Raw genomic sequence first — 9,340 nt, 5'->3', positions numbered from 1 at the left:
GAAGTTGATTGGAAGAAAGGTTCTGAGGCCTTTAGAATAGCCTCAAGTATTTGATCTGTTTCCTGTGGCACAAATAACAGCCTATCATGATGACCTTGTCAGGAACATCTACACGAAGAAATCAGCTATAGTAGTGTCATAGTTGCTATACCTTTCTTTGGAAAATAATTGTGCACTTCCTATTTCAGCTGATAGTCTGTCTCCTCTTCTAACCTTTCTACCAAGAAGGTTAGAAAAAGTCACCTCTGGCTGGATGTGCCTAATAATAACAGCAGCAGGATATATCTATATGAGGTTTATGGCTGAAACAAAGTGCTTTTACATATCCTATTTCAACTCGGGCATAGGCTATGGCCGTCAATGATGTAGGCCATACAGGCTAAGAAGGTCAGTAGATTTTGACATTCTGAGCAACAAAAGAAAATACAAACCATATATGAGCTTCATATAGGTTAGAGGGGAGGCATGCAGAAATGGTCTTCTGTCTAGAGAGCGCAGGAAAGTGGGAATCACGGGACTTCATATCAGGTTCAGAGTCCAGATAGAATGTAAGGAGAGTCTGGAAGGTCTGGTGGGTAACTAAGATTTAAATAGGCTTTAGAATCTGATAGAGGGAGAGGCAGAAGAAATTAACACTGGGCAGGCAGGAATAAGCAGCATTGTCTAGGAAGGATGGCTGGTGGGGATAGGCAGATGGAGGTAAAAAATTGAGATCAGGTAGACAGAAACCAGAAACCTGCTAGAGAGTCAGGTGCTATTGGGTTTGAGACTCCGATATGGGAGTTCCAATATGTGTCAGCACTCAAAAGTGTGGGAGTTCAAGTATCCAGGTTGGTGAACATGTGAAGATTTGGGGAGAATGACATGTTACCTTACCCTAACCATCTCTTTCTTCCCTCTGGATGTTCATCTGTATTTCTTTTTGCAACCTTGTATAATAAACCATTAGTCCTGGAAAAAAAAAAAGTGGGAGTTTAGGCACAACTGTAAATCAGATCCCAGACCCTGATTACATAACTCCTGTATTGAGGGGTCATTTGTGTCAGGGTATCATTTAATAATGTTAAAATCTAAGCCCTGCCCTTTCCCCAGCAGGAAGTTTTGGGAGGCTTGAATAAAGGGAAGTGATGAGATTGCTAGGGAACCAGGCTATAAGACTATTCGCTTTGCCCCTGAACAGGGAAGCAGGGCCAGGACACATTCTGTGTCAAAGGTCAACATCCAAGACCAGACATCCTAGCACTAAGTGGCCCAAACCAACTCCCAGTCATGAAAAGTCCCCAAAACAGGTTATAAAAGGGAGCCCCAAACCCTACTTCCGGCACAGACCTCTGTCTTGCCCACTGCTTTCCTTAGTAGTGTTTTTCAATAAATCTGCCTTTTCTGTTCTCTGCTCTATCTCTGGTGAATTCTTTCACCTCTGAGAGAGAGCCTCAGGCCTCACTCTAATCTCCCCAAACAATTTGGGCAGCAGATAGGTGGGGTCAACCAGGTGGAGAAGGATAACGTCAGTGAAATGTAGATCTACTGAGGTATTGGCTGCTCATATGCTCCCTTTCCAGATGTAGACCAAGCACTGAGGGTCAAACAGGACATGCTGATTGTGAGGGGAAACGAAGCAGTGCACATCACAGAATTCTCGAATTATAGGATAACTATGTGGCTTGCGGGGAGCCTCAAAAGGTGGTGTTATTAGGTAAGTTACCACACCCTTCAAGTTTTGGCTGCCTCACACACAAGATGACTATAACCTTAGCCACAACTATAATTGGTGAGCACAAAATACTTTAAGAACTGTAAACAATTTCAGAAATATAATTTGACTTTCTTCTTGACTTTGTGGCTGAGGGCTGTGCCCTACCATCCAGATTTGTTCTTTAGGCCCATCTGGCCCCTGGCTCTGTTCTCAACAGGAAGTCTTTGCAGCAGTCTTGGGCTTGGCTAGCATGGAGTGAAACAGCTATTCTATTCTCTGTCATCAGTATCAGTGCTTCCAGGCATCAGTTCGGAGAGTTGAGAGTTAACAGGATATGTTCTTAGGACAGCTCTCATCAGGAATGGCAACTCAAGCATCTTCCAAATTTAGTCTCACAAAGAAGAGTAGATTACTATAGTGAGTAATAATGAGTCACAAGGAGAACAGTCTCATGCCCTTGCCAGTGAACAATGCAGAAAAAGAGAACAGGGACTGAGGAAAGAAAGGGACATAAAATTACCAGAAATCCAAAACACTAATGAACCCTCCCAAATAAAAATAGGCAACACAAATATCCCCAAGTGCCATGTGTGGCAGTGCATTTCCAGGAATTAATGGCTCGTGTGATTAAAATAGAAATTTAAAAATATGATTTGAGTGTTTAAATATTGCCAGGTCAGACAGAGTGACCAGAGTAAGAAATGGGGGTCATGGGGTGGGAGGATGATGGGCAAACACATTTCCTTTTTCTCATGCCTTTCAAGTCCTGGCCTTAGTAAGGCTTTGAAAAATGGGTGTAGGGAATAGCAAGGATTTGAATTTCCTCCCTGTCAGGACATAGCTCTAGCTTTTAAGCATTACACTGTAGAATATACATTGCAGGCAAATGAGTTAAAGCCTCAGGCATTATTTCAAAGCAACCCTGAGAGGAAGGCTTGGTGAAAAGTTTTATAAGAGGACAAGAAACAAGCTTAGCTTGATTTTCATTGTTCAATCTCATCCTTTGCCAAGAATAAGATTGTGTTGAAGAGAAATCATTTTGTGCTTGCCTTCTAGGAGAATCTAGGCAAAGATTTTTGTTTTTTAGATGAAATAGCAATGACAGGGCTTCATTTAAGTGAGGCCCCTTGCCCACCTCCAGGAAAGGCTACAGGTACCTTTGCAAAGATACAATCACTGCCCATTCTTCAGTATTTCAAAAAGAAGGACTTCCCCATCTCTTCTAACTTAGGGGTCTCAGAATTTCTATCAGGAATCTGACTTCCTGATTTATTAAGTCGTAATTAAGGTAAGCTGGGACCTGCCCATCAGAAATTTACATATTATCTGAATTTTAAGAAACCAAAAGAATGTTAATTTTCTTCTACTTCAAAATATAGGAGTCATCTTCAGTACATAGCACTATATTTTAGAGCTAGAACAGCGTGCTCTCGCGAGAGGCGGGAAAGGGCGCAGGGTTTGAAACATGGTGGGCGACGTGGACCAGCAACAAACTACAAACACTGCAGAAGAACCCCTGGATCTCATTAGACTCAGCTTGGATGAACGAATTTATGTGAAAATGAGAAATGACAGAGAGCTTCGAGGCAGATTACATGCTTATGATCAACATTTAAATATGATATTGGGAGATGTGGAAGAAACTGTAACTACTATAGAAATTGATAAGGAAACATATGAAGAAATCTATAAATCAACAAAACGGAATATCCCGATGCTCTTTGTCCGGGGAGATGGTGGTGTTCTAGTTGCCCCTCCATTGAGAGTTGGCTGAAACAAAGAATTTATCCCATGTGGAAAATAGGAGACTTTGTGCGATTGCTCTTTAGATGTAGAAGATGCTCAGAGACACCTGCGTAAATTTTGATATTAAGAAATGATCAAGGATTCTTCCACTCCTGAAATGTGTTGATTTGCAGATAACTCACAATTTCTTAAGCTAAATGGCATTTTTATTTTTCTCCAACCCTTCCAATAAATGTGGTCAACAAGGCCGAAAACCTTTTCAGGAGTTAATTTGCTCCAGTTGTTTTTTTCACTTTTTTTTTTTTTTGTAAAATTAAACTTGTTCCCTTTTTTATTTTTTAAAAATGCAAAATAAATAAATAAATAAATAGATAAATAAATAAATAAATAAATAAAGCTAGAACAAACCTTAGAATCTGAGGTCTCTTAAAAGAGTATAAGCTTGAAGCCCAGGAAAATATTAACGTTCAGCTTTCCTGACTATTTATATCAGGATCCCTTGCCTGATACCATTTAACCTAGCCCTTAAATATCCAAATAAAAGCTTTTTCTTTTTTCCCACCCCAGGCTACTTTCCAAGAATAAAGTTAAATTTCCAATGCTTAGCATTGTAACAAAAATTGAAACAACTTAATTGAATTTTTTATTTTTATTTTTTTAAGATTTATTTATTTTTTTATTTATGCATAGAAGAACTGGGATGTAGGCCAGAGGTGCAGGGGGGTGAGAGGATTCACCAGAGACAGAGTGGGGAACAGAACGGGCAGATCCAGAATGGGCAGATCTACTGAAATACACTGGTAAGGGGAGCAGATTGAGGGGGGGGGGTCTTCTGTGCCATGTGGGTAGCTCCTTGGCTGGGGATCAAACTCATGCCTCAGTGGCTGGTGATAGCTTGACAGCACTGAGACTTTAACCCTGGTGCCACTATGGAGGCCCAAACAAGTTAATTTTAAAGATCTAATTGACTTTATTAAACGACTCATGAATTGGGAAGCATTCAAATTGAGAAATGCTTAAGATTGTCCAAAATAAGGGTTTTGAATCAGAAAGAGGGTGGCACAAGGTTATCAGCAAAAGGAAAGGAAGATTACTTCAGCCACTTGCCATTGGGGGAAGGCAGGGTGTGCAGATTGCTTCTCTGGTGTTCACTGGTAAACTCCAAATTGGTTAGTTTAAATTTCCACTTGGGAACTCCTAACACTGCAGTTGGTTAGGTGTTAAGTCTGGCAGGGCTTGGCATGAAAGACCCCATTTTTGGCCCGTTGTTTCTCTCTTTTTAACACTACTGTTGTTTCCAGGGGCTCTTGCTTAAAACTAGAAAAACCTCCTTGGTTCTCTAAGACTCTACATGTAGATGATGTTTTACTTAGATAGTTGGAGAGGGTCACATCATCATGATGTGACTAAAATATGTAACTCAAGCATCTACAAGATTATTGTAGGGCCTCCCCTGGTGGCGCAGTGGTTGAGCACTGGGCTGCGAAGCTGCCCGCAGCCTCTGCAGCTCCGGTTCGATCCCCGGCTGCCGGCGAGGGTCCCACATGGCGCGCAGACCTCTCCTGCTGTGCCCACTGCTCCCCTCAGCAGTGTACTTCATCAGTCTGCCTGTTCTGTTCCCCGCTCTGGCCCTGGTGAATTCTCTCACCCTCCCGCGCTTCTGACTGTACCCAGTGCTTGTATAAATAAATAAATAAATCTTTAAAAAAAAAAAAAGATTATTGTAAAGTCTGGGTTAACCTGCCTTAGAACAGTGACAAAATGACTTCATCCCCATCTCCATGACCTTGCCCATTGATTTCTCTTTTTTTTTTTTTTTAAATTTTGGGTTTTTTTTTCTTTTTTAAGATTTATTTGTTTATTTATACAAGCACTGGGTACAGTCAGAAGCGCAGGAGGGTGAGAGAATTCACCAGAGCCCAGAGCAGAACAGAACAGGCAGACTGAAGAAGTACACTGCTGAGGGGAGCAGTGGGCGGCAGGAGAGGTCTGAGGGCCATGTGGGACCCTCGCCGGTGGTCAAGGATGGAACCAGCGCTGCAGAGGCTGCGGGCAGCTTGGCCTCCCAGCGCTCAACCGCTGCGCCACCAGGGGAGGCCCCTGCCTATTGATTTCTGAGGGAATTCTTGAGTTCATGCAAAATATGAGCGATTTGAACATATATCAGATTATTCTTTTTTAAATACTAAATTAAGTTAAATTCTTGGTTTTGTGGGCCCAGTTCTCTTGCAGGAATGTAATTCCTCCCTTCAATTGCTTCACTGACGGTCAACAAATGTGTGAGGTTAGCTGTGTCCTAAAGGGACTTTTTCAGTCTTATGTGCACATCCTTGCAAACCAGAGACTTGCAAAATTCTTGAGATTTTGAAATGGGTAGGGAAGGGAACAGGGGAGTTACACAGAATTAAGTTAATTAAGTTGGGGGAGGAAGATGGTGAGGGGACCTTAACAAACTCTTGAAATTTGTAAAGATACAGTTAAGAAATGAGAAGATAGGAGACAGGAGATAGATTTAATCATAAATTGTGCCAAAGTGTAACTGGAAGTTATGATACAGGGGATTTGCAGGCTAGTAACCTTTTTTTTTTTTTTTTTAAGATTTATTTTTATTTATGCACAAAAGAACTGGGGTGTAGGCCAGAGGTACAGGAAGTAAGACAGGAGAAATACACTAATTGACTGGGGTACAGGCCAGAGGTGCGGGCAGGTGAGAGGATTTACCAGAGACAGAGTGAGGAGCACAACAGGCGGACTGACTGAAATACACTGCCGAGGGGAGAGTGGGCAAGACAGGAGAGGTCTGCTGCGCCATGTGGGCAGCTCCCTGGCCAGCTGGGGATCAAACTGCTGCTGCAGAGGCTGTGGATAGCTTCATAGCGTGGTGCTTAACCCCTTGCACCACCAGGGAGGCTCCTGGTGGTGCTAACCAATTCTAGAGAGGATCAGGCCACACTTGTGTTATTTTCCTCTTTATAGTATCCATCTATGCTTGTTGTGCACATCATCATTTTACTCAAAACACTGGTTACCAGTGACCCTTCCTTGGTTGGTAAATGCTGTGATTAAAAAAAAAAGGTTTTCAATCTAGCCTGACCTCTCTATGAACATAGATGACTGGAACGTGATTGTCCCAATATGCTTTTTACCCCCTTTTCCTCTTTTGGTTAGCTGGGGTTCTGGTCCTGTCTTTGCCACTCAGATCTGTACGCTCTATATGCAAGTCACTTTGTCTATATGAGGCATACTTGACATGTGTGAATGCATTCTGTGAATTATAGCATTTAAAAATATGATTACTGAATTTGATGATTTCTAAATTTCTTCCAAGGTCTAAAATTTTAATTATATGCATTGGATTCTATTTTTAGTGAATTCATCTGATCCAGAAGCCAGGAACTGCATTTTGGCACACTTTAAAAGATTCCTCCCATTTCACCAAAGCTGCTGATGATTCAATAAGTACAGAATGATTTGTAACTTTAATATAGCTGCAACAAAAGCAGGTACTTTTTCAATTGTTGAAGCTTAAAGTTACCACAAATGATACATGATTTAAGAAGACTGAGTCATAGGCAACACCTAAAAACTTCATATTCTACATTAAAAAGCAAACTTTTGCCCTTCTTAAATGCGACAAATTTAAAACTTAAGGTGAAATCAAATTTGAAAAGGTCACAACCACTCATGTGACATGTTAGTATATTTCACTGGACACCTTCTATGATGGAATAGTATGACTATAGCAGGCAGGAAACAAATGAGGTGGCCCACCAAGTATATACATAAAATAATAAAGATAAGAGTTGGAAGAGCTTCTAGAAGTCATTTTGAAATGGGGGTCCCAGCGTGCAGGGTTTTATTTATTTTTTTAAAGATTTATTTATTTATGCATACAAGAGCTGGGGTACAGGCCAGAAGTGGGAGGAGGTGGGGAACAGAACAGGCAGACTGACCAAAGTACACTGCTGATGGGAGCAGCAGGTGAGTCAGGAGAGGTCTGCTGCGCCATGTGGGTTGTTCCATGGCTGGCTGGGAATCGAACTCATGCTGTAGTGGCTGCGGATAGCTTCATAGGTTGCGTCTTAACCCTTGCGCAGCCAGGGAGGCCCCATGCAGGCTTTTAAAGGCATACAAAAATTCAAACAAAAAAACAAAAGGACAGGTAGTAACCACTTTAATTTTACCAAATAAAGTTACTAAACAACCAACCAAAGAAAAACCAAAAATCTCTAACATTAATACCATTTTACAAAGGAGCATTTGAATGAGGTAAAGATAAAAATCTCAGAATAAAGTACAATTTGAAATTAGATGAATAAAAAAATACATCATAATGCTCTTATTTTTCAAATCTCTATGGAAAAAAGTAAATGTGTGGCCATGCATACATAAACCTTTGGGAAACCCTAAACTAATCCACTCTGCACATACCCCTATTCCCTCCCAAGAGGTAAAACTCTTTTATTTATGCATATACGAACTGGGGTGCAGGCCAGCGGTACAGGGGGGTGAGAGGATTCTCCAGAGACACAGTGGAGAGCAGATCCACTGAAATATATTGATATGGGGAGCAGGGGACAAGACAGGAGAGGTGGGTGGGGACAGACATTGAACTCAGGAGGCAGTGGCTGGCAATATAATCCCTGTGCCACCAGGGAGGACACAAAAATTCGTTTAAAATTATATAACCGCCCTTCACTGGGAACTTCTCAAGCCAAGGAATCTATTAAGTTTGGGATGGCTATGGTAGAAAATCAACAGAAAAGTAACTATTTCCGGAAACTTCAGAAGCTTTAACTCGGCTTTTTTATTTTTTATTTTTTATTTTTAGATTAGACTCTAGCAGCAGAGAATTTTAAGTAGGCCAATCATGCTTCAGAGTCAGCAAAGGAGAATGTGTAAATAGTGCTGATTTGAGAATCAGGAGTCTGGGTTTTGGTACTGCCTCAGACTTCGTGCTAAACCGTAGGGGAAGTCTCCTCTTTCTTTTCTCAAATTCAAGACATTTAGCTTCTTACGACTAAAAATGTCTCAGTCAGCATGAGTAACACAGAAATTTTTTTTTATCTTTTTTTTAAGATTTATTTATTTATTTATACAAGCACTGGGTACAGTCAGAAGCGCGGAGGGTGAGAGAATTCACCAGAGCCAGAGCGTGGAGCAGAGCAGGCAGAAGGACCGAAGCACACTGCTGAGGGGAGCGGGCGGCTGGAGAGGTCTGCGCGCCATGCGGGACCCTCCTCCGGTGGCCGGGGAGCAGCCGGGGATCGAACCGGCGCTGCAGAGGCTGCGGGAAGCTACGGACAGCTTCTCAACCCAGCGCTCAACCGCTGCGCCATCGGGGAGGCCCGTAACACAGAAATTTGAGTTAAGATTTACCTTCCAGGCTGAACCCCACTACTAATTACTTGATCAGTTTTCAAAGTTAGTTAAGTCTACATTTTCCCCAATTCCTATTTTAATGAAATTATTTTATTTGGGGTAGATTTTCTCTTTAAATTTCTAGAGGTTTGAGTCATTCACCCAAGTTTGATTCTTCTGGTAACTATGATGGTATCAAACAAGGATCTTCCTTTTATGATCATTAGTACTACCAAGCCCAATTTCCTCAGGTCAAATTTTGCAAACCAAAACGTGGTCAAGATTTGATTGTTAGACAAATTCTATTTAAAAACTTTTTCTCAAGCTTTAGTGAAAAGCTTTGCTGTGTCAACTTTCAAACGTTGTCCATTTCACCATGTAATAGTTATTTCCACTGTATTTTTTTGCTAAATACTGCAGTTGTAGGCACGACCAAGATACAGCTCTTCAGGAAAGGATATTTTTAGCATGTGCAACTTTTCCACGGCTGTAAATTAATTAAATTAATTTTCCACCATTTCTATTACTAAAATTACT

At 41.3% G+C, this 9,340-nt stretch overlaps 1 protein-coding gene across 1 annotated transcript; it reads left to right on the top strand.

Moving 5' to 3' along the window:
- Nucleotides 1-2,944: 2,944 nt before the first annotated feature.
- Nucleotides 2,945-3,470, top strand: LOC311183178 (U6 snRNA-associated Sm-like protein LSm3; the record flags this gene model as incomplete). The annotated part of the gene is made up of 1 exon (XM_084252483.1): nt 2,945-3,470. Exon 1 carries the CDS (start codon nt 3,162-3,164, stop codon nt 3,468-3,470), a length of 309 nt encoding a protein of 102 aa, XP_084108609.1. The 5' UTR covers nt 2,945-3,161.
- Nucleotides 3,471-9,340: the final 5,870 nt, after the last annotated feature.

Source organism: Talpa europaea (genome assembly GCF_964194135.1).
Source record: "Talpa europaea genome assembly, chromosome: 13".
NCBI classification, from domain to species: Eukaryota; Metazoa; Chordata; class Mammalia; order Eulipotyphla; family Talpidae; genus Talpa; species Talpa europaea.
This window is presented reverse-complemented; position numbering and strand designations above follow the sequence as displayed.